We start from the raw sequence: 21,181 nt of genomic DNA, 5'->3' as shown, positions 1-21,181 counted from the left end.
GAGCAACAGGGACATTATCCAGGTCTTGTATCTAACGTTACGTTCAATTAGGGGGAGATGAGGAGACCACATCAGACTCAGTGGCGAGACGATACCCACAATACCTCAGGAAATCAGAGGAGATAAGCGATCGGAGGAGGGGAAGAAAAGAGAAAAGGACGGGGAAGGTCACCGGGAGAAGAGATGGTGGGATGAGAAGAGAGCAAGTGACAAGATTAGCTCAGAAAAGAAGGGAAGGAGACGTTCCTGATGGAGGCTTAAGACTTAAAACTTGGACTCGAGTCGCAAAAGATGTGTTGTGATTGTCGTCATTGAGACTCAACCCGAGACAAAAAGCTGAAAAGACGTCATCTCAATAATCCATCATGTTTGACCGCAGTGTGACTGACGCTCTGTGAGGCTGAACTGAGGCACTAAACTGTAGTTTAGACTTGCTGGTCAGCACTACTAACAAACTACAGATCAGGATCACAGGAGTGACTCTCAGTTTGCAGGAATTTGGTCATGAACCAAAGTATTGGACCAGTTCAAAAATGGACCTGGGGATCCAGTAAAACTTCAGGAATTACCTAAGTTACTATTCATATTGACCGGAACTTGTCTGGAATACATTCAATGACAAACCAACAAGTAACTGGAGACATTTGACTTGGCATTTGGATTAATAATGGCTTATTCCTTTCCCTATCCCCTGGGAACCATGAATATATGTAACATGTTATGTCCATCCCTCCAGTAGAAGATAAGATGAACCATCGGATGACAACTACGAGCTCATGTTGGCGCAAGAGGAAAGGTCAGAGGATAACCAAAGTCACCTGGATGCATCCTCTGGGGATCATGCTCACCTGTACAAATCAAGTTCAGACCTTTCCGTCAACATCGACATCGTGTCGTACATTTCCCTCACATAGAGACGCTATGGGTCACTGCTTTAACTAGACGTTTATTGCATTATTTTAACATAAGGTTTTTGTAGAGGTTTTGGCTGATGTGCTTTTGTAATTTACATGGTACACATTGATAAACTGAAAAAAAAAAAAGACGAGGCTCGAGACTTCCCTGGATATGATATATATACTGTAGGATATCCCCATTGTATTGTAACCTTAAAAAGCAACAAAAAAAACATTTTCAAACATGTAAATGGGAAAGTCTTCATCAAAAGAAACAGCTGACATAATCTTTCCCTCCGTTGAGGTAAAACAGACGGTCATTGTGTGCGTGTGTGTTATGACAGGGCTTTTTTTTGTTTTTTTTTGTGTTTTACAGATCGACCAACCTGTTTGGAAACGATGATGTCACACACCCTGGAGGTTTAATATGAGCCCTGATTTTGCAGACTCATTATCCATCACATAGACACACACTCAAAAACAACACACACGCACACATAAGGACGCTCAGTCAGGCAGGAAGAAAACCCATAACCTCTGTGCTCAAACATTCCCTTTATAACATGCATGTATTCACACGCTGACGTACAAAAGGTGTCCTCTTACTCTGGAGATGAGGAACTCCGTGTCCTTTCAATTTCAACGGAGCATTTTGCGATCTGGGCAGAGTTATCGCTGGAAAGATCCCGAGTGGCTGCTGCAACCCTGCAGAGAACAAGCTGCAGAAAGGTGAACGGACAAAGAGCAACACCTTTGCATAGAGAACATGGGAGAGGTTGGCCAGCCATGAGACATTGCAGAGGCAACCTCATCCGATGGCGTACAGCATGATGTATAATGCATGGGCCTACGAGTTGGCAGTTTGCTAAAATTCTTTCCAGTGCAATCAATATGGATGAACTCTCTATATGGAAGCACTGAAGCTCAGCAGTGTTGTTGTCCAAGGAAACAGGGTTTGAATCCACAAGGGAAGGATGTTTCTTTAAGTGTAAGTTGTTTCATGGCAGACAATGCTCTGACTTGGATTCAAACACTAATGACTTGGGACTGAACTTTCCCTTTGATCTCATTTTCATTAACCAAAGACTATATTTGTTTGTTCTTTATTTTTTATTTTGACATGTAATTGTTTTTCAGCAGTCACCTCGGTTTGCGGCTTCTTTCCACTTGAGTTCAGATGGTTTATGAGTCCTTTGGGTATTTTTTTCACCTCACCCACATAGTTTGCGCTTCTTTTGTTCTCTATTTTCACTGTGCTTTGATTTAGATGAGAAAATAAAGCTAAGCCACCCTCTAAGCTGTTTGACGATCTACCATTTTATTTCAACTGTTGAACTTTCTTTTGAATGTACAGTCAAAGTCTTTGAGGAACAGTCTCCAAGGTGTGATGAAGGAAACGTGCGATCAAAGAACACCAAAGTGTGCTGAATGCGTACTTGAGCATGCTGATATACTTTCCATGACATTTCATATTAGTTCTAACGTGCTGATGTTTAGCTGTATCATTTCACCATCCTCTTAGTTTTGTGTGTGTTGTGTGTATGAAGACATTTGCTAATTAGCATTAAATGAAAAGTACGACCAAAGCCGATGGGAATGTCTGAAGGATTATCAGATATTTAGTCATTATTCTCATCACAACCAATTGTGACCTGATTAAAAGTTGTGGTCTCATAAAGTTACCACAAATCATCCAAAAAGAGCGCGTTAATATCCAAGCCAAATTTCATTACGGTTGTGGACACATTTCACACACAACCAAACGCCTCCTGGTGGCGCTACAGGAAACGTTCATTGAAGCATGAGGATTCATCCTCTGGGAATCACAAATGTCTGAACTTTCATGACAATCCTCGAACATGGAGTTAAAGAAGTGAAGCGTTACAATATAGTGTTTAGATGTCTTATGTGCAAAGATTGGGATATTTGCTCTTTTTGTAAACACAGTTAGTCCCCAAAACATCTGTATCTTATGTGAATCGTCTATTTTTTTGGAGGTTAGGAACATCTGTCCTTGACGTTGTGTGTGTTTAACACCTACACAGTCTCTTTGTTCCCCCTTTCACCACAGGGGATCGGCTTTAATTGTTGTGCATTAGCACACGTTAAAAGATTTCCTGTCGATGGACATGAACATAACTGGATGGATTGAAGAAACTAGGAAATGGAGACCAAAATGTAGACAATCAGGGGAATACAACATGAATGTCGTCCGCATGGTCTCTGAGGAACTTGGATGTGAGTTTCTGAGTTGACTATCCCTCTCCCTTTCTTCTCTCACATTAGTGTACACCCCTCCATCTCTCCACTTGGTGCTCTATATTATTACACACAGCTTTTCTGTAAATTGTACGTTGCGTCATGGCCTCTTTCTCTTTTCATTTTCCCCTCTTTGTTAATTCCTGAGTTCAGAGCCCTACGCGAAGTCTGTGCATTCAGCGGCCGCAGGAGGACGAGTCCTGGGATGAAATGTGGGTGTTGGATTCGAGGGAGGCGACTGGAGGCCGTAGTCTCGTTTTCCTCTGAGACGCAGACGCCCTCCCATCCCTTCCTTTCAGATTGACTCAGCACAGTAGTGCGGAGGCAGGGGGTCAAAAATCCCCTGCCCTCCGCCTACACTTCAAACATGTGGGAATGGAACAACTTCATCCTATATTTCAACCTGTCTGGTTTGGGAATATGTGAGTGTCGGTCTCCTGACTGAGTCATCAGCAGCTGGGTGTCGGTCGACGGCTTATCTTACAGGGAAGATGAGGTGGTTTTGGGGGGTTATTTCGGGGCTTTTAGCAGTCAAGGAAAAGCTCTGTGTGTGTGTGTGTGTGTGTGTGTGTGTGTGTGTGTGTGTGTGTGTGTGTGTGTTTCCTTTAATGCTTCACACTCCCCTCTCTGTGATGAGAGTTTTCCCCGTTAAAGCTGTCAGGGTTTTTTAGAGTGTGTACATTCGATTTGTCTAAAATCCAAAGTGTTCACTGTAATTGTGTGCACACATTGTGAATCCTCACCCTGCGCAGTCAGCGACATCATACCTCAAAGTTTAACACAACAGAACAACGGCCTCTTCTCTTCATAGTTACCTAAATGCAATGTCTTACACAGAGAATAAAAGATGGCGGTCTCAGGTCGTTATGTCTGTGGCAGTGTGAACAGGCAGTGTTCGCAAAAGGTGAAGAGACGGTGGTTGATGTACAATATATATTTTTATCCATCTTTCCTGGCAACATGAAGTTCCCATTTGAAAAGAAAGCGGCGATGCTGAGTCAAATCACTTAGTGCTATCATCCATCAAACCTGTCTAAATGATAGCAGCGCATTACGGCCTGTAAGGCAGCGAGATCCAGTTATTCACGATAAAGTCCAAAAGACCAACTCAGCACAAATCTGCCAACTCATCAGATTTATTAAGAGCACTGAGAGCGATTTCCCTGAGCCAGAAAGGGGATTTTACCCCTCTCTCTCTCTCTCTCTCTCTCTCTCTCTCTCTCTCTCTCTCTTTCTCTCTCTCTCTCTCTCTCTCTCTCTCTCTCTCTCTCTCTCTCTCTCTCTCTCTTTCTCTCTCTCTTTCTCTCTTGTTGGCCTCTTCGAGCTGGTTTTCTTCTCAAAGGAAATCAGGGTTCTGATTCTTCTTCAGGGCAAAAACGACATGCTGGGAGAACAAGCCACATAAAGGTAAGAGGCCAACACTTTCTTTCAAACATGTTGGCTGGATGTGACCACATCCACGCTTGCTCAGTGGAGTTCTGAAGCGAAGCACAAAGTTTAACCATGCAGGAAGTAAATTAAGCCGTGACCTCCCATGTCCTGCCTCGCTCAAATGCATATTATCCTGTCGCGCAAGAATCGGGAAACATTTTGACAAAGACATCAACACAAACAAACTAAAACATGAATATAGTTTCCCCATGCTCTCAACAAACACACAATCTGGTACACGTGAAGACCTCTGAGGCAGCAGAGCGATAAGATTAGAGGAAGTACGTGGGTGTGAAATAGTTGTGGTTTGGGACTTTCTGAATTCACATAATCTACACTGACTGCAGGCCCTGCTTTTTATTAGAGTCCAAGCTGAAGACACAGGCACTGATGACACCCACACAAGTTCCTGTGGCTCTGGGCCTGGAAGTATTTACACAAACAAACACATTGAACAAGCCCCAACACGTGCATTAATCCCCCATAGTGTGCACATTCAGACGTGACTGTGCTGACACGTACTTTCAGGACAGAGCAGATGTATGTGTGACTCAGCTCTACATCCCATCATGTCAAGATCAGATTGTTTCCTTAACCCGTTGAAAACTATGGAACCAGTGTTGTCTCTAGACCTCCTTTTCCCTGTTTGAGTCGTCGTAGGAACCCCAAATTATTTCCAATACTTGTGTTTATTGCATGTATTTGTTCAGCAAAGTCTTGGAAATGTATATCTGCAAAAAAAACAACTTTTAAATGATATTATGATCATAACTATGAACATCCAGCATGATATGAGCCAGATTCATCAAAAAAGCCTCCTGGAGCGGTCAATAAGACACCTTTTTGGAAAGACTAGGACCTAAAGAATCAGAATCTGCAACAAGAATTACAATAAAACAAAGTATTGGCCTGTTAGGAAGGAGTTTCAGTCAAAAAACTGAGTCGTTTGGTTTAAAAATGGAGAAAAAAAAACGTATTTTATGCAAAAAGATTGTCTGAATGGGGCATGCTGAGACTTAAAATTGTAGCGGGAGGATTTTCGCACGGTTTCCAAAAGGTTGAGTACAGTCAGTAAAGAAGCTACAGAGGCTGACGTTGGTCTGATGGCAGTAACCCTGAGGTTGTGACTTCTACCCAGAACTCTCAGCGGCTCCATTAACAAAGGCCGGGGCTCCACAAGGCTCTCTTTGTTTCATAATTAATGCGAACGCAATAACCGTGACATTGACGGTCGGGCGGTGCGTACATCAACGTCTCCAACACGTGAACGTGAACGCTGTCGTGCGTCAACGCGCCGGGCGAATCTGATACTAAATTATTGAGCACAACACAAGAGACCTTTGTGCAGATTGATGGACGCACACGGCACATTCATCAGCGCGTTCGTGTGTCCGCCGTACAAGAGGCTGCTCCTTCAAATCATTTTGTCAGTTGATGCAAGTTGTGCCTTGCGATGCGTCTCATCTTCACCCTCTTCATCGTCTGCATCGGTCTGCCAGCGTCTCGGTTTCTGTCTGCAAAGAGCGTTCACGGGTCTCAAGAATCCCCCTTAAAATATGCACATTGAGAGAAAATAAGAACATCGTTCGACGTTAATACAGTTGGTATCCAATCAGTGTGATGCATTTGGTGAAAGCTGATTAGCTGGATGGAGAGAAAAGGGTGGGGAGGAGCGGAGGGGGATAAAATGAGAAATGATTTAATCAATCTTACTCACACAAGAACAGCACTTTGTGGAGGGTTTCAGTGAAGGATGGAAACTAGAGTTGAAGATGAGAGATAGTCAGAAAAGGAGAGGAGACAAATAAGAGAGCAAAATGATGGGAGTATATTTTAAATATTGTCGTTGAATCTTTGATTCTATGACAATATTAGTGAAAACAATGTTGATTAGTGAAACAATGTCAATAGAAAAATGATTGAATATCATGAGCTTTCATTTCTCTACAGTTCTCTGTCATTATTATATGAACTTACATGTTATATTTGGGCGTGGTGAATGCCCTGGAGTTCTCCTCTTCTTGATTCTTTACCGTGGAGCATGTTTCCACATGCCAGGAACTGAACGAGTCAAAGCAGTAAACAGAAATAGCAGTTGTTCTCTACATGTCAATACGATCTCGTTGCTGTGCTGGGAAAGCCCTGGAAGAAAGGAACGGAAAAGGGTTTCTCCCCGAGCTGCCGCCCGCAGGGTATTGATTGTGTATTTGTTTATCTGGTTAGAAAAGTGGCCTGAGATCATGTTTCCCTAATCGAGGAAGATTACAGAAAGAAATACGATGCTGTATGAATGAGGTTGCATGATGTTGCCCTTCTCCTGAATTTAACGTCATAATGCTCCAGTAATTAGATTTGGTGAATTGAGCATTAGGCCTCGTTAAGGAAAGAAAGGAATACGGCTCGTGACAAGAGGAACATGGAGACAGGAGGGGGGGGCAATGCTCCTGAGACTTAGAAAGGGGCCACATGATTTACACTATGACAACAAGACTGGTGAGGCCATAACTCATCATTAAGATATGTTTTACATGTAATAAGCTAAAGTCTTTATTGGCCTTTGTACCATAAATCCTATTCACTCAGGATCCGTTTAGATCCAGTAAGGACACAATGAACGTGACCTCGTCCCTCCATAGAGAAAAGTCTTTATCGGTTGCAACAAACTGTGTAGACTGGTTTAATTAATTGCTTAGTTTTCCATCCAGCTTGTTGGATGTTATCCAAAGAAACATCTGTAGTCTACATTAACACATCGGGCGTTTTAAACTGGAGGTTTTGTTTTATAGGTACGCTCTTCAGTACTGAAGACACATGGTCCTCTGGGGGGATGGACTGATGGGGGCATTACAACACACACTGCAAGAAGGATCCATTTTTTATGAGGGAGGAGATGTGTTGGCGCCGCGTCAGGAGCAGTCCTCTTCCCGGTTACATCTCTGTGTCCAAGGAGGATTCAGAAAAGCTGCAAATTAAAAAGTTTGAGTCTTTTGGGGGCGATGGATCATGAAGATATGAACGTGCAGGGAGGTGATTTACATGAGTACTGTGTACACATTTGACTTACTTAAATTGATCCTAAATAATATGAGATAGTGTTACAGATTGAACTACCACCCAGTGTGTATATAAGTTTATAACTGCAACAGGAACATGGTCTTCACATTCAGTATTTAGGGTTTAATCTATTTATTTTTAAGTAACTCTCTCCAGGATTTTTTCCTGCATTATGAGTTCTTTCACTTGTGAAACCTTTAGTACATTTTGCTTATTTAGGACACGCAGGTTGTTTGCTGGATATAAAGTATTTCTATATTGCAGTAATGTGTCTTTTACTTGTGTAAAGGATTAGTGCACTGCAAAACAGTTACTCATGAGGATGCCTCTCCTGTCTGCGGTTGCTATTCCTCCTACATGCAGGATTCCCTACAGAATATAAATCAGGGGGCTCTACAGCAAACACTGTATTCAATGAGAGATGCTTGTTCATAATACATCCTTGGGGTCTCTGGAGCTGAGACAGTTCAGGGAAGGTTGGACGTGACCGCGTCACGTGATGGGGACCATACGATATGAGGACTTCTGAGCCGATGGCTATCGTGGCTTCACATAATAATGATGTAAGATTATTCATGATTGCTGCTCCCTCCTCATCGTCGGTGTGGCTCCACTCTCCTGGTGCCCGCTCCCCGGCAGACAGGTCATCCTTCAGGGGGGCACCTGCTGTGAGAGGAGATGATCACAGCACAGCTGCACACCACGGCAGACCTGTAGCACCTGCACGGACTCTTCACCTCGCGACATCGCACGCGGGAGCGACGCGACACGCGGTTTCCACGCCGGAGGGTGGGGAGAGGGGGGAGATCCAGAAATGATGTCCCGTCTGCCGGGCAGCGGCAGGACACCGCGCGGGACCACTGGCACCTTCCTGTCGGCTTGTCTGCTCTCCGCTTGTCAAGCCCTCCGGAACTGCGGGGAGGTCCAGTGCGGCGACGGCCACCAGTGCTGCCCGCCCATCGTCACCGGGAACGGCAGCGCCAGCTCCGCGGTGCGCTGCTGCAAGCTCCCCATCCACATCTTCTTCGACAACGTGGGCTGGTTCACGCGGAAGCTGTCGGGCATCCTGATCCTGCTGCTGCTCTTCGCCATGGGCTACTTCATCCAGCGGATCATCTGCCCGCGGCCGCGCCGCCACCCGCAACACGAGCGCAACGAGGAGCCCTCCTCCCTCTTCCACGGGCACGCGTCGGTGTCCCAGGACTCCCTCCTGGACCGGTACCCCGAGTACAGCCTCGGGGACTTCGCCTCTCCGAACCTGCCGGCGTACGACGAGGTCAAAAATTTGCCCACGTACGAGGAAAGCATGCAGGAGATGCACAGAGACCGCTCCGACGACAATTTGCTGTCGGGGAACGAGAGGCGGGGTGAGGGCAGGGGGAGCGGACCGAGAGCCGGGGACCAGAGGCGGGATGCCCTGCAGGGATCGGGACCGCAGCACAGCCCGAGGACATGTCGGAACTCTGTCTGAGCCGCAGACACAGTGTGGCATTCTTATTCTCATAGAATCAGGGTAATTATCTTGCAGAGATATAAACTGAAGTGCAATTATAATCCTGAATGTTAAGAATAAAGGAGGAGGCTGAGAAAATGCACGTGTTTTTGTAAGATTATAACGGATTACGCGCTTTTTGTATGCAAATGACCGCTTGGGTTAAAGTAAAGGAGATTATGGAGAACGCGCAGGCGGCTGGAAGCGACGCTCTTTGTGGGACGGACAGCTCATTTGGCTCCGGTACAATCGCGTTAAGTTTTACTTCAGCACCTCAATCTAAAGTGGCACCGTGAGACAGTTTTTCTTTTCTTAGTCTTAATGCTAAGTACTCTGCTGGGTTTCTTTTATTTATTCCTTATTTCATTTGCATCCAAAAGGAAGAATATATATGATTGTGTTTTCTCAGTAACCTGCGATGTGGGCTGACCAGAGGGAGGGAAGGGATGAATATCAATTGGAACACTTTTTTTGCAGCGCACATTGGTATTTACCAGCCAGTTTTAGGGCTAGTTCATGTGACGTCTTATCAGTATAAAAGCTGTGTTTTTCCTCACTGACTCACACACACAGACACACACCAGTGGGCTGACAGAGGCGCATGTTATCACTGACCTGAGCCATGGCTGAGATACCGACTGCAAAATCTGCAGCCGCAGAAGAGACATGCAATGTTTTTGAATGCTGGGATGCTGGAAGCTTTGCTGCCTGAAGCACACGTATCAGTGACTCCCAGAATGAATTCAGTAAAAGCAGAGGTAGATGTGACAGCTGTCATACTGATATGCCGTAAACTGCCCAGATACACAGTTGTGATTTGATGATAACGTGTCAAACAATATCAGGAGGCAGCAGAGACAAAGAGCCATCTGACAGGAAACAATGGTGGGACAAAGACAGTTGTGTGTTCTGGAAGTGGTCTGAGAACAAAGAAGACTTCCTGTCTGTGTACTTCATTTGTAGCCGCACCCTGTTCATCTGCATTTTATGATTATTGAGAGAATTAGTGTCTTTTTGCTGTTGGAAAATTGAAAACCAAGCTGAGACAGACACACACACACACACACACACACACACACACACACACACACACACACACACACACACACACACACACACTCACACACACACACACACACTGTATTACAGGCCTAATGGCCTGTTTAACTTGGATTAACGCTAAAGTTGTATTTTCTATGAATTGTCCGTTTAAATGTCTCATTATGTTACAGTACCGAAAACACACATTTGTCATTGTCACTTTACATTATGGGTGTGTGTTATGGGTGTGTGTGCGTTATGCTCGCCTGACCCTCTGTCCAGAACAGACTTGAAGGGATGTTAGCGTGTCGTTAGCAACAGGCGAAAAGAGAAGAAAGGTAAATTACAAGAACAATTTTGTTATTAAATAATATGACAATCATCATCGCAGTTAAAGATGTTCTCCATTGGTTCCCAGCCCAAATGCTCATAATGATATTTAGTTTAACATCATAAGAGGCTCACAAAAACTTGCAAAAATCCACATTTAAGAGGCTATAAGAAATGATTTAAAAACAGAAATGTGGCTTGAACAGAAAACTCCTTGCCATGATGTACCCGTCCTGCATGATAGTGCTGGTATATAATCTGTGCAGCTTTATTGAGCTATCCTGTGTTCAAATGTTCTCCACGTGGCCTTCACCTCATTACAGTAGCTATCTGCCATCAGAAAGAACAACAAATACCGTTAGTCCAATTACTGTTATTCACCAAAATAAACAAAACTCCAATTTTGTGCAGGTTTAGCTCAAATAAATATGTATTATGTTGTTAAAGCATCTGCAAGCGTAGACTTTACAATTAGAGACCTCGAGCGCCTCCAATGCTCCTGACGCTAAAAGCCTGAGTGCGATTGTGGTGGCTTGTGTAATCCAACACTGCAGACCGTGATGGGAGAGCCAACAGTGAACACTGATGGCTTTCCTATCCACAGGGATATTTGTGGGTGGCTCAAGTTTGCTCTTAAAAGCATCAAATGCATGCTGAAAACCCACTGATGGGGAGATGAGGTGAAGCATGTGACCCCGAGAAGCCGTTTATATAGAGCTGCTCATGTTGTAATAGGTGTGGATGTTGAGCTCCACGTTGTCCTTCACAGTCCTTACACTTCATTGTAAACAAGCTCATATATCGAAGCTGTGTGGTTTTGGGGGCAGAGGACAGAAGTCCTCAACAGTTCCCAGCATGCAACAGTAATCAGGTAAAGGACAGCGACAGTGGCTTTTCTTTTCCTAAAAATCCACATTACAAAGCCAAACATATAGTATTTGTGCTGAAACATATACTCAGACAGAGGGACAGCTACACACTACACACACACAAGCGACATCCGAATGTGCGTCAATGATCCAGTGGTTTTACGGCTCTCTGGACCAGAGGATGGATCAACTATAAAAGGTCAAATCAATGAGCATTATCCTCCTCATACATTTTCCATTATATCCGGGAAGTGTATTTTTAGGGCAGCTGCGTTGTTTGGTCATCAATCTTAAATGAGAACTTGCAAGTCATTGAATGTAAAGCTCTGTGATTTAATACAAGTATAGTATTTGGTATTTTGAGTAGTTTCAAAAATATGTTTATTCTTCAGTAAATACCACTGAGAGACAACAGTGTCTGGGGATAAAGTGTCTAGAATATAAAACACAGGATAAGAGTTAGCGTCCGACACACAATACTAAGATCAGGTACAGCATGCAATGTATGCTGAATACTACATTATTCATTCATATTTTCCAGTGTGTGGCCTCTTAGTGGTAATGCATGTCAAACCCGACTCCTCTGATACGTCTTTTCATAAAATAATGTGTTTGGTGAAGCCAGCTATGTTTTTCTAGTAGAGAAAGCGGATGCAGGGAGTAAAAGACAGTGAACCAGTGAGTCAGAGAGAGATGCTGAGAAAGAAAGTCACCCGTTTCATCTGATGCTTCATTTGTGGCCACTCAGTTTCTGAGATTGTGACGATCACTTAGAAACGTTTCTGTCCACATCATTGTGATATTGTTGAGCTTTTTTCTGTTTTTTTGGGAAGAGCACTGAGACAGATCTTCGCCCTCATCCTTCCCACCCGGTTCCTCAACGAGATGAAGAGGCTATAACGGTCCGCTGGTGCACTGGCCCTCTGCCAGCCAGGGGGTGGAGCTGCATGGCAAGCATTTGGTTTCTCACCTCAGCAGAAAAGGAAATACAAGAATAACTCAAATAGAAGCACATATTGGACTCTAAAACACGCATGCACCCAGAAATACCTTCGGTGCAAATGCAAAGCTGAAAAAACACGTCCGAGCCGCTCTGTGATCTTTGTGTATAAAACCAGAGAAGCGTCACCACTTAAATGAATACAGAAATAGAGGGAAGGGAAAAAAGAACATTCGGAATGAATATAAACAGTATTTTAATATGTTTTAATAACTGACATTAATTTTCATGTTTACATAAGGAAAATTCTTGAATAAATAAAATGTAAAAATATCTATTCATACAATAACAGTGACAAGAAGAAAAGCAACACATGTGTATTAAACTGAGCATTTGGACTAATAGAAAAAGATAATAATTAATGAAGAACTTGAAACACTAAAATCACGGAGAAGCTGGTAGAGGGAACGGTCATGATGGTGTTGAAGTAGGATTAGTAGACACTCTTCTCAAAGTCAAAAACTGGACCCACCATCACACAAAGCCACGCACAGTGTGATGCAAATGTTCCCTTTTGTTTTTACTTGAAGATGATGTACTTTCAACTAATGGTAGCCGTTTTACCTAAAGTACAGACATTTGCATTGCTTTGAGGCCAAGCCAAACCACTTTATGTTCACCAAATGTCAAAATCACATGGGAATCAATTCCTGCAAAGTGGGGGTTTTAGAGAAAGGTCGCCTGAGCGTCACCGGCGAGAGGCCACGCTGCTTCTCACAGAGCCGTTTGCAGCTTTCTCTCTCTCTTTAGCCAACTCCATATCTATCTTCGCCTGGATTTTCTCCCAGTCAACCTCAACCTGGCAGAGAGACAGAAAGATTAGATGAAATTAATAAAATACTGTAGTCTGTGATGATCAGAATGGAAGTGATGACACAAAGCTTCTAAATAAGTCACATTTCTTATCGCATTGCTTGTTTGAAAAGTGTGGCATGCTTTAATGCTTTTACTCTCTTAATCAAACGGAGGGATTATTTGCAGCAAGAGATACCCCACTAGTGCGTCTCCAAGATTAAACATCAATGGCTGTAGACACAATAACAACAACTTTTAGGCTTCCCTCCATCTTAAGTCTCAATCTGCAGCCTCTTCCGATCGGACAGAAGAGAAGAAGCCAAAGTGACGAGTGTTCCTCCTCTCAAAAGCTAACAATGTTAAACTGCAGGCACTGCAGCGTGTACAAGCAGAGTGTAAAATGTTAATAACCTTTGAGAAACAATCACAGGACACCCACCGCTGCCATAAAATGCTCCCAGTTTGACTGCCGCCTAAACCAATGGATGTGCGACGCTGTCCGAACTTACCCCTTCAGCGTACTGCAGGAATCTCTTATTTGTTTCTTTCCTGCCAAATGTCTGTAGGAACTTCCCTCTATAGGCCAGCACAGTGTCCACATGGGTCTTGTGTTTAACTGCCAGCTCCAATGCCCTGGACACAAGATGACAAGAAGCAGGTAGACATTAATCGCGTATGGACAAACATGCTCCAGCGTCCTCCAAACGACTTGTACGTCCCCTCTCCTTCCAGCTGTGACCTGGTACACACATTCACCCTCACACTGAGATGTACCTCTCCCAGTTGAAGAGGTCGATGCTGACTTGTATGGCTTGGTAGATGAGACCAGCTTGTAACAGTGTGGCCTCCGCCTCCTGGACCTGACCGCTGAACATCAGCATGTGGGCCAGAGACGACTCCTTCGACGGCTGCTCCTTTATGAAGCTGATGTACTGCACCCTGGGTAACTGAAAGAGGAGCGGGAGAGGATTGGGATACCTTTAAGTTGTTTCTGTAAGGAAATTGTGTGTGTGTGTGTGTGTGTGTACTTGTGTGGCAAGACCTGGCTAAACAAACAGTGCGATCAATAGAATTGTCCATTAACTGATGCCTTTACCTCTCCAATGGCGGCGTAGGCCATCTCTGCTGTGGTCAACTCCCTGTTTGCCATCGCCATACCAGCAAGACACGCCCACAAAGATTGGTCCTGCAGACGTGGAGAGCACAGCTATTTTTAGATGGCAATATCTTACCATCAGTTGTAGAAGGCGTTTCCACACTTCACATTTTTATTATACGTATTTATGTACTTATTGCATGTTAACACAGAAAGCGTTTCAGATGCTTTACAGTCATCAGTGACACGCAAATCTGACTGGCTTCTATTTGAATCACTTGCATTTTACTAGCAGGTGCACAAGTAGCCGATACTCAAAGTTAAGCCTGAACGCATCCTGTGTAGACACATCTGTGTTGCTCGGGCTAAACCTCCTGTGTAGACACAGTGTAAGACACACAGGCGAGTGACGGAGTTGGAATTGGATAGCTATTCAAGCAGGACCCTAATCATCTGAACCTGTCATTTTTATTCAACCCTGAGTAAAATGCTTTATATTCAAAAAGCAAAGTAATTACCAGCGAGCAGTAATTAAGAATGTCACTAAGCATAATGATTCACAATGTGTAATAAGGTTGCGTGCACAGTCTTTATAGACCTCATTACACCCTGCTCATATCCTGGCAGGCCTCTTTGTATTAAGAAAACATGAACAACAAACACACAAACAAACATAAATGTAGACGTTTGCTGTACACAACATCAATCAGTGTAAACAAATGTGTCACCACTTTATTTCCTGCAGCTGCGTTCATTAAAATGAGGCCGTAACCACCAGTTGGCCAACAGTTAAGCAAACCTCTTACTGGAGTTACTAGCGTGTAATACCCCTTTAGTCTGTGTCCATTACTAAGGCAAGCAGCTATTATCGTAAACCCTTCCTGGAAACAACAAATGACACGGTCAGCCTCCGTCTGATGTCAGAAACTTGACACAAAAAGTTAAAAACTTATCACAAATTGTCCTTTGGTGTGCCTGTATAACAGTTTATTAGATCCTAAATGTGTATGTTATGGATGCCTTTTGTGTGTGTATGGCTCTAAACTATTTCATGTGTCAACTCCTTTTTGGTCAAAGCTTACTGACAATGACTGTAATTCTGGGAAAAGCTGCGCTGCCACCAAACCTTTACCAGAAGTAGAGGGGGGAGGGGTCGAGGAGAACGCTCTTAAAACCCTTTGCCTCTCAATCCGTCCCTTTTGTCCCACCCTCTTCTCGCTACTAGCCGTCCATTCCTCCAGGGTTGTGGTTATTGCATCATCGCCCAAGTGAGGAAACAAACAACCCCGCATTCAGCGTGCATGTGTGTGTGTATGTATGCATGTGAAGAGTTTACACATGCATACAGCGGTGTGTCAATTTATGAGTGAGGTCTTTGGGGGCTAAATCCGGTAAATAGTGTCACCAGGCTAATTGAAGGCTAATTAAAGCCTGCTGGTCTGTTACCATAAACCTGTCTAATAACCTCTCATTTCAGACCCGGCCTCGCTCTCTTTCATACACACATACATGCGATTGACACAAACACACACAACACAGGGTCTTGGACAGTGGCAGAGCAGTAGATGTAAAACAGAAGAAGTTTAGTCAATGCTAAGAAGCGCTCTCACAATGCGATATTGTTCGGGTATCGAACATAAAACATAATATTGTGAATAGGTGTAAAAGCACAAAGCTTTGATGTAATAATAATATCACAGCAGCTTGACTGAATCACAATCACAAACCGTTTATTTGCCAGAAATGTTTCTTTTACAAATGAGTATTTTTTCTTATTGGTAGGTGCACAATATTAGACATGTTAGATGAGACAAACAACAGTCAACAACAACAACAACAACAACAGTGCAATGTGTAAGTATAAGATAAAGAGCTCAGATATCCGATAACTTTAAAGTGTTGATGTGTATGTGTAAAAGTGACATGTGTGTTTAATTAAATGTGAGGTGCGGAGGGATGTGCAATGTCCTCACCGACATACATGAATAAAGATATGCTGGTTTCTCTCTCTCACCTTGGCGAAGCGGCAGAGGCGCAGTGCGTCCTCCCAGCGTGCGGTGGTGCTGTACTCGTGCAGGAGGGCGGGGTATGGAGCGACACTACTGTACACCAGGGACCCGTCCCCCTGGCGCAACGTCACCTTGGTGCCAACATAGCTCAGGATGTGAGGGGCATGGCTGAACTCACTTCAGAGAGGACAAGCACACGCACACGCGCACACACACATACACACAAACACACACACACACACACACAGACAAGAGTTAGATATAATACAAGTAACCACACCCTCAAAGTGTTGCTGTGACAGAAAAGCCAGCTCCCTTGTTCATAGTGTTGCATTATTATTATGAGAGAACCTGTTGGATGAAAGGCTGCTCCATGACATAATGCAATATGTTAACATGTAAGATAACATGCTAACATGTAGAAGACAGCAGATTGCGCTCATCAAGAAATCAACAAACAACATATTGACCATGCAGTTCTTTCTGGTTCTTTTCTGGTCACTTTGATTTACTGATACAACATATTGACAGCGCTGCTTTCATAAAAGTGGAACCTATATATTTATTTATTAGTGCCTGCCACTTGGCATCAGTTCTTCACCATTTGCACATTGCATAAAAACTAACTTAGAAAATGAAATCTGGCCGCAGGAGCACCAACACAGTAAAAGCTGAACATAATGAAAAATACCAACTCAAATGTGAGGTTGTCTATAACTGATTGATGATGTCTACGATTCAGCACTGGAAGTGTAAACATCAACAACAATCAGCCATAAAGCACTCATCAAAGCCAGAGACAAAGCAGTTAGGTATATAAAGTGGAAGGTAGCTTCAGTAGTGAAACTAAAGTTGAGGCCTTTTGGACAGGATTGTACAATCGAGACAGCTGCTGGAAAACAAATAGTGCTTAAGTGATGTAAGTGTTGTACCTCTGGAATGAGCTGGAAGGCTCTCATTGTACATACTTTACTCTCTGGTGAACAGTATCCGCTGTTTATGAACAAATACCAGTATAAAAGTGGGAGAAAAAGGCTGCTCGTCTACCTGCCATCCTTCATGTACAGTGTCTTTGGCAGCAGTTCCTTGTCAGTGAAGACAGCAGTTGGGTAGTACCACACTGTGAACTGGTTGTCTTGGATTCCACACAGGATGTTAGCAGCATCATTCCATGCCATACTGTGAACCATGCTACCTGCAGGACAGAGCACACACAGTAATCACGTTCAGCCGACGTTAGCCACACTTCTGTGTAAGAATACAGAGTCACAACACATCTTTCCAAGAAGGTGCTCTCCTTCTCGTCTCACCAATTTTGCAGATTTTGGGTTCCCGCCCAAGATGACGCACGGAGGTCAAGTAGAGGTCACGGTTCTTGTCTATCAGGGCGATCTTCCTCTCAGTGGATGGGCCACACTGGTCCAGAGCTACCTCCACCACCTCCAGCTACACATGATGACACACCGGCACAAAGGTGTGAACAATGGACGGACCACAAAAGATCAGGAAAGAAAAGGAAAAAGGGGACATATATTTAATATAAAATACATAAATGTTCAATTGTAAAGCAATTCAATCACACAGGGGAATACAAAAATAAATGTACAATGAGCTTTTTAATTTAGAGTCTACCTATTGAATTACTTATTGAATTACTTGTGATTTATGCTGCTATCAAAATAGGAAATGACCTCTCTTTCCTGCTTAGTTTGACTCCTTTCCCCCATATTCTTCCTATGGCTTCATTGTTTCTCTCCCTCCTGGATATGAATAAGTATATGATTTTAGCACAGACACTCCTTTGAAAAGACTATACCCCCTCAGCTAGGTCACTTTAGATGAAAACGTTATTAGGGTCACAAATAAATGAGATTGCCACTATCTTTCGCTAAAGTTTAAAGCGTGGTGCAACATTTTATTCGGTGCTAACAAGTTTAGCACTAGCACTGTTGCAGTAGCAGTTTGTATAGTGAAAAGTATCAAGCAATCTGATGCTAACTTATTAGTTGGGTGATGCAGGTCAGACGTTATTAACATTACTTCATAAATGATTATGGCACAAGCTGATTGATTGATTTGCAGTGGTCGTCTGAAGTCTGATGTAAAATACGATCATTTTATATTGGTAATATATCCAAATGCTGCAGCAGAAAGTATTTCTTATGGGGTTGGAGCACTTCATTGTTACTGAAACACATACAGTAAGGTACATTTAAGGGCAAAGGATCACAACCTTGTGAGTCAGGGGCTTGCCATCGCTCAGGGCTTTCCCGGTGAGCACGTCGAAGAGAAGGATGACTGGTGAGAAGAAACAAAGAGAGAACATTAAAAAAGCACAGTCCATCTATTCAAATGATTAAAGTGGTGACAGCGGCTCCCCATACCTTTCTCATCACTCTTGTCTCGGATGGCGATGGTGTCATTACTGAGCGAGACATGTTGAGCATTTAGGACGTCCGCTCTCATACCAGGAAACTTGGGGGAGGAAATCAATCTTCCCTCGTAGGAGAATATATACAACCCTGCTCCATCCACGAGCAGAACGTATCTGGGTGGGAGAGAATACAGGAGATGAGAGTTAAATAAGTGATGTTATCTGTGGGTGAGTGATACGGCAGGATAGAGGGAAGAAGGGGACCAAGTAAGGAGATATGATACATGTTAAAGAGTAAAAGAATAAACTCTTTAACAGTTAATCAATTGACACAAGCAGGTAATGTAGACATCTAATGCACAGTAACACACCTTTAACTTACTCAGCAAGACTTCATCAATCTGAAAGATGATTTCAGATTGGCAGATAATCCATTTAGCTCTATGCTGAGCATCAGGGCCACAGAACATGAGTATTGCACCAGAGCTACTCCATTTTAACACACTTTACCCCAGTGGTTTCACTCTCAGCCTTACTGTAAGACACGGCTGGCTAATCCAGAGCACAGACCCGGTGTGAGTGTGTGAGAGTGTGCGTTTGTTTGGTTTGCTGCTTGATGAGTGATCAGTGTGGAGCAATGAAGCTGACAGACGACCCAACAGCCTGTTCGGCCTCTTGTTGCACTGCTCCTGGAAGAGAGAGACTCACTTCTCTGCTTGCAGGATGAGGCTCACTGTTCCCTCTTTCAGGTCAAAAATGAGGGGAGTATTCCAGTTCCTCGAGCTAGCACAAACAAACGGCACAGAAACACACAGTGAAATCTGTGAAAACACAAACATCTAAAGGCAAAGTGTTAAATCTGGCAGAAGTCCAGAGGTGAGGAGACCAAGAGCAGAGAAACGACTGACAACAAAGAAGGCAATGTTAAAGAAGATAGTCCTGTGTACACTTCAACGTACACAGATGTTTTCAGCCTGGTAAGAATCAGCATTTTAGTCATTTTTAGATGTATTTTAGATGTGGTAGTTTGTTCTACCAGACCTTCTACTGTCTCTTTTTATTCTTTGACAAAATGTATGTACACAGTCTCAGTATAGTTCAGTTGGATCTAAAGATTAGGATTTGTTCAATAGATGTAAAAGATGAGCATGTGTTGCACAAAATCCTGAAATTACGAAATCATAATATGAGAATTTGCCGCCTAGTGTGAATATAAAACCAGAGAGAGAACAGGAGACAAGTAGAGGAAGAGCGGGCTACTGACTTGTAGACATAGCACTGGAGGGAAGTGGCGACCACAAGATGACCGTATGCCAGGGAGGTTTTGATAACTCGATCTCGGAACTCTAGTACGTCCACTGCATCGTTCATCACATTCCTCACCTGAGACAAAGGAGGGAAGGACAGCGGGGCAAAGAAGATGAGTTTACGAAAAAGAAAAAAAAGAAAAGAGTAGAGAGAAATAAATCTCTCAGGAATGACAGGACAGGCATCAACGGTATACTGCTGAACCAACACTATTTAAACAGGAAAACAACAGAGGGGAGATACTGGCTTCACTCACAGAAGGGTGAACACAGTCACGTACGCATTGGACTGTATTTATTCCTAATGTACACAGGAAACAGTCTACAGTATGTCCAAGTGTATGCAGGGCAACTGTGGTCGGATAGTTTTTAAGTTTTAAGTCTGTGGTTGGTACTGTTTTTTTTTTTTTTTTTACCTGCGTGGATAAATACTTCTCTCCAGCCCTCTCTGTGAATGAATGAAAAGACCTTTTCCAGCTCCAGGTGAAAGGTGGGGTTATTTTTACAGCTTTACAAATCTTCCTCTTCTGCACCCTCCAGCAAGCCAAATTTACATGAAACACAACCAGGAATAAAAAACATTTGACCGCAAGGTGGTAAATTTAGCTGGCTGATTCACAAACCACTGGCAGATGTGCACTTTAAAGAGGACTGCGAGGAGGAGAGGGGGAGGAGGGAGACAGAAAAGTGCCTGCGAGGCTGAAAATAAATGGCTGATGACCCGACTTTGTTTAGTTTACACAAACTACACTTGGTAGAGATGTCTATGGCAAATAAGTGCACATTGGTGTAGGCACACGTGTATGTGTGTGACCTTGTTTCTGTAGGTGTGCATGTGTGTCCCTGTCTGAAAGTGTATGGGTGTGTGTGTGTGTGTGTATATGTACATTTGGGTGTGTTAACCGCATGTAAACGCTACTTTGTGGTTAGCATGAGTTTAAACTGTAGAGAATGGCGCAGCGAGAGAGGCAGCCAGACAGGCTGGTCATTGTCATTGCAGGGCTGCACAAAGGGAGGGTCCTACTTTAATACACGGCCACGGCTCGTCGAGGCCAGGGAAGCATTTGCTTTTCTCCATATTCGCTCACCTCTTTGCAGTCTGCACACGGCATCGCAGTACTTTTCAATTATCTTGTTAGGCTGACATACCTGAGTTTGGTTCTGTTAACGTTTGAGACTCAGTTGTCCTCACACCTCAGACACAGTGATGGTGATCTTTCTTTAAAAA

The 21,181-nt window shown here is 43.6% G+C and overlaps 2 protein-coding genes across 3 annotated transcripts in view; one reads left to right on the top strand and one right to left on the bottom strand.

The window, feature by feature from the left end:
- Window positions 1-8,454: 8,454 nt before the first annotated feature.
- LOC137791086 (uncharacterized membrane protein C3orf80 homolog) lies at window positions 8,455-9,289 on the top strand. Its single transcript, XM_068585791.1, has one exon. It carries the CDS (start codon window positions 8,455-8,457, stop codon window positions 9,109-9,111), a length of 657 nt encoding a protein of 218 aa, XP_068441892.1. The 3' UTR covers window positions 9,112-9,289.
- Window positions 9,290-12,551: 3,262 nt separating this feature from the next.
- The window catches only part of ift80 (intraflagellar transport 80 homolog (Chlamydomonas)), a 32,520-nt gene continuing 23,890 nt past the window's right edge, over window positions 12,552-21,181 (bottom strand). For both annotated transcript variants that reach the window (XM_068585721.1, XM_068585720.1), the window contains 11 exons: window positions 19,911-20,029; window positions 19,355-19,429; window positions 18,657-18,820; window positions 18,506-18,570; window positions 17,583-17,718; window positions 17,320-17,467; window positions 16,278-16,449; window positions 14,264-14,353; window positions 13,942-14,114; window positions 13,677-13,800; window positions 12,552-13,171 (listed from right to left, as the gene is read on the bottom strand). In XM_068585721.1, the coding sequence (XP_068441822.1) occupies window positions 13,061-13,171; window positions 13,677-13,800; window positions 13,942-14,114; window positions 14,264-14,353; window positions 16,278-16,449; window positions 17,320-17,467; window positions 17,583-17,718; window positions 18,506-18,570; window positions 18,657-18,820; window positions 19,355-19,429; window positions 19,911-20,029 (1,377 nt within the window). In that variant the 3' untranslated portion in view covers window positions 12,552-13,060. The remainder of the gene's footprint in view (window positions 13,172-13,676; window positions 13,801-13,941; window positions 14,115-14,263; window positions 14,354-16,277; window positions 16,450-17,319; window positions 17,468-17,582; window positions 17,719-18,505; window positions 18,571-18,656; window positions 18,821-19,354; window positions 19,430-19,910; window positions 20,030-21,181) is intronic.

This window comes from Clinocottus analis, unplaced genomic scaffold (assembly GCF_023055335.1).
Source record: "Clinocottus analis isolate CAN_PGR_092001 unplaced genomic scaffold, fCliAna1.0.p SCAF_2, whole genome shotgun sequence".
NCBI lineage: Eukaryota > Metazoa > Chordata > Actinopteri > Perciformes > Cottidae > Clinocottus > Clinocottus analis.
Note: the sequence above shows the minus strand (reverse complement) of the source record. Positions and strands in the feature narration are given on the sequence as shown.

What these genes read in the sequence shown, in the direction of transcription:
- LOC137791086 (XM_068585791.1), top strand. Translation starts at nt 8,455, where the DNA reads ATGATGTCCCGTCTGCCGGGCAGCGGCAGGACACCGCGCGGGACCACT.